Raw genomic sequence first — 13,161 nt, forward strand, 5'->3', positions numbered from 1 at the left:
GGTAATTTTTGATAACTACTGGATTATCTTTAAAAAATTAACCACTCTGGGCACCTGGGTGGCTCAGTGGGTTAAGCCTCTGCTTCGGCTTAGGTCATGATCTCAGGGTCCTGGGATCCAGTCCCACATCGGGCTCTCTGCTCTGCTTCCTCCTCTCTCTCTCTCTCTGCCTGCCTCTCTGCCTACTTGTGATCTCTCTGTCAAATAAATAAATAAAATCTTTCAAAAAATAAAAATAAATAAATGAAAATTAAAAATTAACCATTAAAAAAAAATTTAACCCTTCTACCTCATCTCTGCAGTTCTTTTCCATCTAAAATGATTACAAAGCCTTGGAGTTTCATCCCATCAACCCGGAAGAGTCAACTATGGACGCTGCCACTCACAAGACCGTTTATGATCTGGGAAGAGTCAGAGGAACTCTCATTTGCAAATAAATCCAGGAGGCTCTCACTGCATTGTGGCAGCAAGGAGCTGAGCTGCTGATCCCACACTGGAAATGTGCCTTGTGGGGGTGGAGGGGAGAGGATCAAAGAAGATAATGTATGTGAAAGGGCTTACCAATGTTGGCTCTACAAATGTTAGCTAATGAATATTAATTAGTTTGGAGGTTAAAATTGATAACTATATAAATGTCATTTATTATTAATGCCCTTAAGAAATGTTGGCATGACTTACCTAATATTAGATCTAGGCTACTTCAAGTAATTTTGAGGAAATATTAGAAATTTTAATAAAGCAAAGGAGGAGGAAAGGAGAAGCGCTGACATGGCATTTCGCAGACATTTAAATATCGTATTTTAGAAGTTTTACTTACCATTTTGATCGTCTATATCCTCTGCCCAGTTAACGCTTTCCAAAAGCATTTTCTCATCCTCAGAAGAAATAATTTCTTCTACTACCATGAGGCCAGGAGGTAAGGCCTGAAGCCCCAACTCTTTCCATTGTGCTTGGGAAACCAAAACAAAACAGTCACAGACAGATCTTAAAGTTCCTAAATACAAATAATTCTGTCCAGAGGCCATTTACCAGTTCATAAAGTTCCCAATCCTCATATTCAGAAATAAGAACTAAAAGCACATGACATAGGAAAATACAAAAATGAAAACCAAGATAAAAATTATGGTACAGTGCATCCACCACAGTTAGCCAACAGCAAATAAAAAACAGTGTTTACTTAATTATTATTGGAACACAACTGAGTTACTTTTTAAATCTTACTAAGAAACAAGGTTTGCCATAATATCTACAGTTTGCCACTCTATTAAAAAGCCAGACTGTCTCTAAATATCGAAAACAAAAATTTAAATGCTCATTTTTGCCCTTAGGGTGAAGCAGGCTTCTCGCAGACCAAGGAGATAGATGAGGAACTTGATCTCAGGACCGTGGGATCATGACCTGAGCCGAAGGCAGACGCTTAACTACTGAGCCACCCAGGTGCCCTGCCCTTAAGTTCTTGATGCTAGCTATGGTCCAGTAACAGGAAAAGCTAAAACAACAAAAAACATATTCTAAAGAAATAAAAATATCATCCTATAAAGAGTTATTCAGTTTATATTAAAATAATTTGAATCCCTATGCCCTTCAAAGTTTAAGATAGTGTAGCAGTGAAAGAAAAAGAATAACAGATTTATAATTAAAGGAAATAATGCAATTCATTTACCATTAGAGATCTCATTGTTCATGCTACAGATGGGATCTCTATAATTTTTCTACTGAAGAGTTTTCTATCTTGAATTATTTAACATAAAAATTCACAAAAATAATAACATAAATGTCTATTAGATTTTATTATTGTTTCAGAAACACAAATAGTGAATCACCTGATAAATATTTACTAAGTGTTTACTACATGTTAGGCATTACATTACTTATTCAAATTATGTAAGAAACGCTTTGGGGAAAATTACTTAAAGATAGGCAATTTACAGTACAAGTAATTCATACTTACTTTTCCTAAAAATAGTTTAAAAAAAAATAGAATGAGAAATACCCCCTTGTGTTTCCTAGTCAGTGGCTCTCTGGTAGTAATTATCAAAATCAGTATCAAAACATTTGTGACACAGTTCTGTTATCTGTTTGTTTCTACTAAGATTTATTTCCTAACAACAGCCTTGGAAATACATCTGGATCTAATGTGGGATTTCGAATAAGGTACAGTCCAGAAGTCTGTGCAATTTCTTATTGAGCCTTTAACATACTGACTGCGGGAAAACCGAAGGACAGTACTTTCTCATGATCCCAGGGTCCTGGGATACAGCCCTGCATGGGACTCCCTGCTCAGCAGGAAGCCTGCTTCTCCCTCTCCCACTCCCCCGCTTGTGTTCCCTCTCTCGCTGTGTCTATGTCAAATAAATAAATAAAATTTAAAAAAAAAAATTACTCCCAAACCATTCAATTTTCAAAAGCTGGTCATAAACACATGCAATACAGAGATAATAGTTTTTTAAATCTAAAGCTTATGTCATATTTTAAATTAAATACATATAGATACTGAGAATTATAACTCTTAAAATATATCTTTATAAAGTCTTTAGTTCAAAAGTTTATAAGTTTCCTAAGTCTTATTTTACAAAAACATAAATTTGGTCAGATTATCACCTACCCATCCCTAGGGTACCTGAACAAAACGTTAAGTTGCCTAAATAGGTGACAAATAAATATAATGGGAGATCGGATGTCTACATCAAAGTTCATCTCAGTACATCTTATTTCCATGGGACAGTGGTGAAAAGATGTAATAATCTCTTTAGCAGTCCTGTATATCAGTCTACAAAGATTTTATTTATATTTCCTTAAATAAAAGTAAATTAAAAAACCAGTTCCGTAATCACACAATCACATTGGACAGTGCGCCTGTGAATGTACGAACATTGCCATCATCACAGAATGTTCTGCTGGACACGGCCACTCTAGAGCTTAGGGGATCGCTGCTGGCTGGAGGTGTTCCCCCATAAATAGCAAGTCTGGCACACAATTACTCGGATCACAAGTGATTTTTAAGCGATTAAAAGCTTCTGGGTAGACGCTATAAAACTGGCAATCTGAATCTCCAATGTTAAATTGTGACAAAAAACAATTAGGTAACAGGGTTCCAAAATAAGTCACATGGATAATGTGGGCAGTAGGGCCAGCCCCTTAAAGGCAGGCTATGCCTAACCCACGTCCCTTCCACGACTGGCCTGCACACACGAGGTGGGTCAGCAGCACCTGTGAGACAAAACGGGGCTGCTTAACTGAGTTCCTGTCTGGTTTCACAATCACTGAACCTCCTAATGTGGGTATGAATAGAAAACTCCTGAAAAACGAACAACTGCTTTTAAAAGACACCTGTAGGGGCACCTGGGTGGCTCAGTGGGTTAAAGCCTCTGCCTTCAGCTCAGGTCATGATCTCAGGGTCCTGGGATCAAGCCCCACATCAGGCTCTCTGCTCAGCAGGGAGCCTGCTTCCTTCTCTGTCTGCCTCTCTGCCTACTTGTGATCTCTCTGTCAAATAAATAAATAAAATCTTTAAATAGATAAATACATAAAAGACACCTGTATACTAATACCTTTTTCCACAAAGTTCAAGTACAGAATGATCTTTTGTCCTAAATCACCCACTATTTCTTTTCCATTGAGGGTGACGTAGGCTTTCCTGGCTTCTTCTGCAGTTTTGTATCTCACAAATGAGTAGGGCTTATTAGGGGGCATCAGGAGACTATCCACCAGGCCACACTTCTCTAACGCGGGGAGCAGCTGGCTCCTGCCCACACCATTCCCCAATCCACCATTGGCAACAACCAGACTCTTTAAAAAAACAAAAGAAGAAGAAAAAAGACACGAGCAATTAGCATCAACCCATTTGTTTTCAAATAAGATTTTAAAATGAAACAAAGTAAGTTTTTTTTTTAAATAAGATTTCCACAAAGGTGTAATGAAGACGGCAGGTGGGGGGGGTGGGGGGGGGCGGTCTCCTGAGATGGGGAAAAAAGGTTTCCTTATGGGGGTTATTTGGTTTTCTAATTTCATCCATAGTATATAAACCAATTTATTAAATAATACAGATTAAAAAGTATAGCTATGATATAAATAACACTGATTTTTAAATAGACTTTGCAGTAAAAAATATTCCTTTCTTAATGGCTATACATACAAATTAAAATCTCACATTTATTACTACTTACAAGTTTAACACAATGAAAGAGAAATAGATGGAAGACAAGGAATAGGAGTTACATATTAATTTCTGCCAGGCTATCCCTACCTTAATCTACTTAACCCTCACAACAAAGCCCACAAAGTACGTGATATTAGCCCCATTTCACAGAGTAGACACTGAATAGTAGAGAAATTAAGTTGTGGTAGCAAGGGAGGAGTTGGGTTTCAAACCTGTTTCTGTCGGTTTCCAGAAACCACATTGATATAACTATGATATGAAATTACTACAGTTTCTACTGAATATAAAACAGGAAAATTTTCTTCTGTGTCTCAGTAATTCAGTCATTTTGCAATTAAACTTTTTCCTTAGTTATATTTCACGCTTACTTCCTGTTATTTGCAGTCCTGTGCTAAATCTTATTGAAGGGATTTGTTGGGGGGGTAGAGGGGAGAGTTTCCTATTTTTATTCTGATGCTTATGGCCTAACACTTCGTATAAAACACTCTACACAGTGTTAAGGTTTTTAATTTATAATCTATGACTCCTAAAAACTTTGTAGACTAAGAGAAGTAAACCACTGATGGCTTACTCTTACCAGTTTTATTGCTTATATCAGGTATTGACTAACTTCTGAAAACAGCCAGATAGTAAATATTTTAGGCTTCTCAGGCAAGTCTCTGTCACATGCTCTTTTTCATTTTCAACAACGCTTTGAAAATGTAAAACTCGTTCTTAGCTTACAAGCCAGATCTGACCCGGGGACAGTACTCTGCCGAGCCCTGATTTATATACAAAACAGGAGATCAGAATGTAATGTATTAGTTTCATATACACCACCAAATGGTGATATCTAGAAACTTGACTTAAAAGAATGTAATAGATTATTATAAAACTGAACAACAAAAGTAAAGCTCTGTGCTATCACGGAAGACCCAATACTTCATATGTTTGCAAACACACAGATACACATGATGAACCAAAACACTAATACAATGATATAAAACATGATTAAAAATTTAGTCTAAGATGGCTTGCCTTGGACCTCATTCAACAGGGTTTATAAAGTACTAAAATAATTTGGTTACATGTAGCCATAGTTACAAAAATATTTCTGTATTCCCAAATCTTAGGAATTGCAAAGGTGTTATAAATGTCAAGGGTCCATGACCTCTTCTAGAAACTGAGGAGCATGGTGAGGTGTGACTTGAGGAATACTAATGGTTCTCAAGGATGCTGTTTAAGTGATCTGTGGGCAATTCTAAAGGCAAACCACACAAAAACAAGTGCAGAGGGGAGGAAAGGGAGGAATTTATTTCCTACTGTATGTGAGTCACACAATATAATTAAAAGCAGAAAGTGTCTTATTTATAATTGTTCGAGCAAGCAAGTTTCCCAATAATGTGAAGTAAAGAATTCAGAATTTTTTTAAAGTTATCTTCAGTCCTGACAATTTGAGGACCACTGCTCTAAAAAAAACACTATGGCTACGAATGTGCATAAAGGCATGTATACTTAGCACGCATCATGAAAAGAACATTTGTTCTCTCCTGGATAGATAATATGCAATTAGAGGTTCTTCTAGAATTTTATTCCTTTCTTGTAAAAATATTGTGGAGAAAAAATAACCAAGACCAAATAAGAAGACAATTTGGAAGCCATGAAGGTGAGGTTTAAGCTTCTAGAAATCTAAAAAAACAGATCCACTAGCAACAGCCTCAGAGGCAGAAAAAAAAAAAAAATTAACCATTTCTTTCCTTACACCTCTAGAAGGAAAAGAAAGCAAGTTACATTTGGGAAGAGAAGAACAGAGATGAAGTCAGTTTCATCTTCTGAAGGCCTCACAACCTCGATGGCTCTTGGCAGAAACAGCAGTGTGTGTGCTGTCCTATGACTTCTAATCTATGATGTAGGCTGTCCTCTTTATAGGAATTTGGCTTAATTCTCTGAAGTCATTAATACTGTGTCTAATCTATGTACAGGCCTATTACCTGCTAAATTTAAATCTCCCTCAACAGGGGCATCCGGATAGCTCAGTTGACTGAGTGTCTGACTCTTTTGTTTTTTTTTTTTTAAGATTTTATTTATTTATCTGACAGAGAGAGACACAGCGAGAGAGGGAACACAACCAGCGGAGCAGCAGAGGAAGAAGGAGAAGCAGGCTTCCGGGGTGGCTCAGTCATTACCCGTCTGCCTTAGGCTCACATCATGATCCCAGGGTCCTGGGACCAAGCTCCCCATCGGGCTCCCTGCTCGGCGGGAAGCATCTGACTCTTGATTTCAGCTCAGGTCATGACCTCAGGGTCGTGAGATGAAGCCCCACACCGGGCTCTGTGCTGAACATGGAGTTTGCTTAAGATTTTCTCTCTCCCTCTCCATCTCCCTCCACCCTGCTCTCTTTCTCTCTAAAATAAACAAATCTTTAAATAAATAAGTGAATAAATAAATCTCCCTTAACCGATTAATTTCTAAAACTATCACACAGCACAGAAGACAGTGTAATGTGATACAAGGGAAGAGCACTGGTCTGAAACCCAAGTTTTAATCCCAGCTTCACCTTCTCAAGGGCATTGTGTTTGCCCTTGGTTAGATGATGGCTGATCTTCCTTCCTACCCCTAAGAACCAAAAAAAAAAAAAAAAAAAAACTGGATTCACGTGGAATTTTAACAATGAATAAATATTGTTACATACTTCTAGAATCTAATCCAATGGAATAAAAACACACGCGATACTGGGTCTTTACAAACAAAGAAAGCTGAGATCAAAGGGACTGCTCATGTACAAATAAGAGGAAAAGGTAAGAGTTAAACTGAGTTCTTCTTAACCCACAGTCCAAGAAGTCTCATAGTCCCTCATATGTATAATTGATACATATAATAGTATAATATATATAATTTAATTATTGCCATTAAAAAATGAAAAGTCTTTGTAAATAAGGTCTGATAAATTAAACCTGTTTTATAGAACATAATCAAAATACTTGTAACAAAAATGGGAGTTAGGAAGAGAGGGGAAAGAGAACATTAGGATACAAAAGACTGAGGTTTAGTTTTCTGTTCAGCCATTCTCTCAAAGGACACACCACCGGTCAGAGCCTTAGTTCTCTACTCCCCACATAAGAATTCCTAAGGGATTAAACACAATAATGAATAGAAGGATGCTTTGCAAATTCTATATACAGTGTTTCCCCAAAATAGAAAGTTAGTAGGTCCTGTCCTGTGTATACTGAACAGAGACATAACACAAGACTGAAGGGGAACAGCCTTCTTCTCTGAGCAATTAGTAACAAATGTGACTATGACACATTAACATGGCGAGACGCCACATTCAAACAGTAAGTTTTTGGTTACCTGAGTGGCATAGGACACTGTCTCAACGCCTTCGTGTCTCAGCAAAGTATGCCTGGCTTTAATCTGTTTCCTTAAGAATTTCTTCTCGGTTTTAGTGAGTTTGTAATTACTGTGATGGTTGCTGTCCATGACAGTACTGGGGAAAAAAGAAAAAGGTAGAAAATGACAACTTTAAGAATCCTAAAGGAAGTTATAACAATGCTATTCATATATTCTGTAGTTTATAAATATTTCTATGTGATCATTTTTTCAAAGGCTTATTTGACTTTTCACCAACCAAGAGAAGTGAAAACAAACTGACGCCTGGACAACAAAGGGATATTTAAGAAGGTAACAAAAAAGCAAGAACATCAAAGAAGCAAGAGCACCTCTGAGCGTTCTACAAAATGTTCCAATGCTTTAGCTCTATTAATGGCACCACATTACCCACAGGTGACATATCCCCTCACTTGTGAAGTCCTAGATAAAAATGTGCCACAGACAAATTCTACAAACATAAGGTTAGGAAAGGAAGAAAGAGGAAGAAAAAAGAAAACAAAATTTACAGAATATATGGTATGATTCTATTTATAAAAAGTTCAAAACCCAAAGTAAGCCATATATTGTTTAAAAATACACATATAGCAACATGCAAAGAAATAATAAACACAAAATTCAGGGCGGAAGTTGTTTCTGGCAGGAGGAGAGGAATGTGATACAAAAGGGACACACAAAAGCATCAAAGGTATTTCTTAAGCCATATGGTGATTTAGGTTTTTTAATATTTTTTAAGCTATACATATTATGTATATTTATATCCATAATTTTTAAATACAGATATAAGAACCCCAGAGGACTGTGCTTTCCTTCTACTAAAATATGTAAGTCAGCAAGTAGTTACGGAGCCCTTTCCCACAAAGGCCTTCACACTATCCAAATCAACACCCTACATCATGCCATTACCTACTTATTTCAGTCATAGAATTTAGCACAATTTGTGATGATTTGTTTCATAGCTTAATCTCCCCATCAGGATGTAAACTCCAAGACAGCAAGAAAGTCAGACATAGTAGGTGCTCAATAAAAATGTGCTGAAAAGATAAATGAGTGATAACGGGCAGATACACACATGCCTATTTAATGTCTCAGCACTCCGCAGCCTACAACTACAATACACAGGTCATCCTTTCGACAAGCTTAAAAATTAGTTGAGGAAAACAGACAAACATGAAACAGTGAAAGAATAACGTATCTTGACACAGTTAAGTGTTAACTGCAGAGTCTTCTGATGTGACATGAATTCGAAAAAAAATAAGATCACCGTTAATGGGAAAAATCTGGGAGAACTTCAAAACAGAAGTCAACCTGAGCTGAGCACAGAAGGGCAAGAGGAAAATGGAGTCATCTGGAAGGGAGGTTTCCAGCGAGGCAATAAAGAACAGGAGCTAAAAACAGAAATGGCTGCATCTGACCAAGAGAGGGAGAGGGAGGCGTACATTGTTTAGAGCAGAGACCTCTGGCTGATGCTCCAATCCCACTCTGCACCCACTTGAAAGTCTTCAAAGTTAGCAAACAAAATAAATTTAGGAAATTAAATAAAATGTATTCCAAAACAGTTCATAAACAGCCAAAACTCTCATTACGAATCTTTATGTCTAGAGAGAAAATGCTGAGTTGCCTGGAAGAACAGCCACGAGCTACCGGAACTAACCCACAGGGTCCGTGCAGGCGGAGCTGAGGCCGGCAGGGCAGGCCGCCCGGACGGCTTCGCAGGGAAGCGAGAGGCAGGAGGGCCTGCAGCAACCGAGCAAGAGAGACAGGAGCAGGACAAAAGAAAAGTTCTAGTACTTTCCGTAGGACTTGGTGACTACAGAGACGTGAGGGAAAGAGGAGACATAGATCATTTCTGAACAGGACAGGGCCCGAGTGACTGAGAGACCAGAAACATCATTCTGAAACTGGAGAGTCAGAAGAGCGTCAGGAGGAGAGACAGTGAGGAGGAAGGGGAGTCAGAATGAGTAGGACTGAGGATGGAACAGGGTTGAGGCCCTGGTGAGATACACAGCTGTGGTGTCTGGCGGGCTGGGGACAGCAAGAAGTGGCTAAAAGGAGAAATCAGGTTAGAAAGCTTAGACAGGAGGAAGATAGTTGAAGGGATTTTTTTTTTTTTTAAAGATTCATTTATTTATTTGACAGACAGAGATCACAAGTAGGCAGAGAGGCAGGCAGAGAGAGGGGAGGAAGCAGGCTTCCCGCTGAGCAGAGAGCCCAATGCGGGACTCCATCCCAGGACCCTGAAGTCGTGACCTAAGCCAAAGGCAGAGGCCTTAACCCACTGAGCCACCCAGGCGCCTTGAAGGGATATTTTTGACACTGCACTGATTATAACTATAACTATTATAACTATAGTTATAATAACTATAACTATTCTAATGTTTGGCCCCTTCCATTGGACTATGAGCTCTTTGAGGACAAAGATCACGTCATAGCTGTCACCGTTTCCCCAGGGTCTCCGTGAGTGCTGTGAGACAGTATAATAACAGTATTCTGCGTTCAAATCTCAGCTCTACCACTTACTAGCTGTACCACCCTGTGCGAGTTCTTTCTTTTTGTGCTTGGATTTCCTCACCTGTGAAACAATCCAGTGCCTGCTGTTGGCACATAACTCCTCCTAAACCCTGCACTAAAAAACTAGACCAAACTGGATCACGGCTTCTGGCTGCAAAAAGCCACATCCCCAGGAGGGCCCCAGCTTCCCCAACACAATGCCTGCCTGAGAAAACTACAAATGCTGCCAAGAAATTTTACTATTTGTTCTAGCAACACCTGCCAATAGGCCCCTGATCTCCCCTTCTTTAGACCATTTATTAAAAGGGGATTACAATTGTGAATATGTATCTTTTGCAACTCAAAAGTATCTCTCTCAGAGCACCTGGGTGGCCCAGTCAGTCCAGCAACCAACTCTCGATTTTAGCTCAGGTCATGATCTTGGGGTCACAGGATCCAGCCCTACACTGGGCTTCACGCTAAGCATGGAGTCTGCTTGAGATTTTTCCTCTTGCTCTGACATCCCCCCACCCCAAGTTAACGCACCTGCACTCTCTCTCACTCAAATGAATAAATAAATCTTAAAAAAGAAAAAGAAAAAAGAAGTATCTTTCTCAAGGACCTGAGAGCCATTCCTTTGAAATGTAATCATCAGGAAGGACAGGGCCTCTGTTTCCCAGTCTCTGTGGCAGGACAGAATCCTATTTTTAACTGCTAGCTAGCAAACACAGCTGGCCTAATTGCATTTGCAATGACCAACCCCTTGTGGTTTTTCACTTCTCTGACTCTGTGGAGCCCCTGCTCTACCTCACCCCATTCTACCTTTAAAACACCCAAATCATTTCTCACAAACTGGAAGGGAGCTCAGCTCTTTCCTCTACTGTCAGTAGTTCCTAAATAAAATCTGTTTTCACTACATTCATGTCTCGCTGTGTTAATTTCTGACACTAGCTCATAAATTTGTTAAAAGAATTAAATATGACTATTAATAAATTGTTGATAACTTCCAGAAGAGCAGGAGCAGAATGGTTTAAGAAGACAAAGAAAAGCTTAAAGCCCTCAAAGGAACTATCTTACTGCCATTCAAGATCATCTTCTTTGGAATGGCATCTTTGCAGTGTGAAATGGAAAACAAGGGATAAATACACTCAGAATTCTTCTTTTAATATGTCACATGAGCCAAGACTGCAATGTAGAAGAAATAAGAAAAAGATGCTGAACATCTTTTTAAAAAGTATGACAGTAAGAGCCTCGTACCAGCAGATGGAGCTGCGTGATCACATTCTGTCATCTCTTCTTCCTTTTCTTTTTTAATTTGAAAATGTTTTACTTGAGTTCGAACAATTAGCATTAGAAAATGCTTTAAAATTTTAAAAAAGTTGCAACTCGGAACTCAATCAGAAATACTGAGTGAAAAACAATCCTATTAATTCAAGTGATAGTGTGTTTTGTTTTTTTCCCTTCTTCCTTTTCGAAGACAAATCCAGATAGCCCCGAAGGCTCATTTGTTCCCCATGCCAGTGACTTAGCAATGTGCGGGCCCAGCAGGTCTGAGTCACCTCAACACAAGGAATAGGCTGATACCAGCTGCCGAGTTCTGGAGGTGCCCCCTTTCTAACAAGGTGGCTTCCCTGGCCAAGAAATCTCTACTACTGCACAAAGGTTTGGGTGTTCCTTGCCATGCTGTGGGAGTGTTATGGGATGCTACGGGAGTGAGGTCACTGTTCACTAGAGAGCATTCGCCATACAGAGTCCAGTCTAATCAAACACGATCTAAGCACACTCTCTGTGGGAGAACAAGATACTAGAGACTACACAGACTCTGCTAGTAAGTTTAACCCTAACATATCCTATTGGATATTGCCCCAAGGGCAAACTAGTGTGATCCTGCCCTCCTTGAGTGTCCATAATGAACCGATGCAGCATAGGAAAATGTTCCTGGCTTGTAGATAAATTTGAATTTAGTAGCTATTCAAACTGCATTGCCTACTAAAAAAGAAAATTAAAATTTTTAAATGGTTAAAAAAATTTGACCCCATCACCTGTCATATCAGCGTGTTTTAATTCTTTGAAGGATACCTACTCTATTTTCTTACGTCCTCATTAATTTGATTTCTCTCTTTCTTCTCTAACTTACCAAAAAATATACTAAGTGAAAGTAGAGATTTTTGTCTGTCTTATTCACCCTGGAGCACTCAGCACCTAGAACAGGATCTAGCAACAAAAAGTCACCCAATAAAGGTTTACTGAGTAAGCCTGTACTTACTAAACTTAAGCAACCTTGCCTTATTTCCTAAACCACTTCTTCAGAACTCTGAGCTTAGTGATGACCCACATCGATGTTTTCACTAATACTTGGTGTGTGCCTCTATCTCTGCTGTTTTCAGACTGTATTATAATTACCCATTTGTGTGTTGGGCTCGCTCAGAAAACTGTCGTCGACTTGAGGTCAGAGACTTGAGTGCCTGCCATACAGTAGTAGGTAGGTACTCAGTAAATATCTGTGAAATAAAAATCAACTGAAACCACAGCCTGACACTCCTAGGGGCCCAAGGGCCTTAGGGAGTACTCAAATGCTAGCACAGCAACATTCAGCCATGTGACCCCGCAGACCACCAGCACCGCCTTTTCCTCGCTGCATTGGCACAGGTCAGACAAGCCCCGGCAGCGCCAGACTAACCCTCGCCAAGCGGTTATCGCCCGTCCCCAACCCCAAAGGAAACAGAAGAGTGACACATACACATAAGCATCCGTACCGAACACACACAAGAGCACCCGGTAAACCGACAGGACCCGCCGTCCACGGACCAGCCCAGGTGCCCGCTCCAGCCATCCCTGCCCTCCCTCTGGCCTCAGGCCCATCCGGGAGAGGCCGACATGAGAACGCGGGGTTGCAGCCATGCCGCCTGCCAGTGTGAACCGCCACAAATCGCCGCAGCGGCGCAGGCTGGACTCTCGCCAGGCCGACAACCCGCCTTCGCCAGCCTCACCACTTTGTCCCCAAAAGCAGCGGCGGATACCCGCACAGCCTCACCTGGGCGCAGCCATGTTGGAGGAAGCTGCACTACATTTCCCGTGAGCCTGCGGGGCGACGAGGCGGCGCTCCCACAATCCCCTTCGCCGCCCTGGACTCTCGTCTTCTTGCG

At 40.0% G+C, this 13,161-nt stretch overlaps 1 protein-coding gene across 2 annotated transcripts in view; it reads right to left on the minus strand.

Annotated features, from left to right (window-relative positions):
* ALKBH8 (alkB homolog 8, tRNA methyltransferase) overlaps positions 1–13,143 on the minus strand; it is a 56,634-nt gene extending 43,491 nt beyond the window's left edge. The window contains exons 1-4 of one of the 2 annotated variants that reach the window (XM_059179584.1): positions 13,050–13,143; positions 7,490–7,625; positions 3,552–3,789; positions 818–949 (exon numbers count right to left, since the gene is read on the minus strand). In XM_059179584.1, the coding sequence (XP_059035567.1) occupies positions 818–949; positions 3,552–3,789; positions 7,490–7,625; positions 13,050–13,063 (520 nt within the window). In that variant the 5' untranslated portion in view covers positions 13,064–13,143. Of the gene's footprint in view, positions 1–817; positions 950–3,551; positions 3,790–7,489; positions 7,626–12,771; positions 12,947–13,049 lie in introns of those variants that run through there. The other variant, XM_059179583.1, reaches the window with a different exon arrangement.
* Positions 13,144–13,161: the final 18 nt, after the last annotated feature.

This window comes from Mustela lutreola, chromosome 1, assembly GCF_030435805.1.
Source record: "Mustela lutreola isolate mMusLut2 chromosome 1, mMusLut2.pri, whole genome shotgun sequence".
NCBI classification, from domain to species: Eukaryota; Metazoa; Chordata; class Mammalia; order Carnivora; family Mustelidae; genus Mustela; species Mustela lutreola.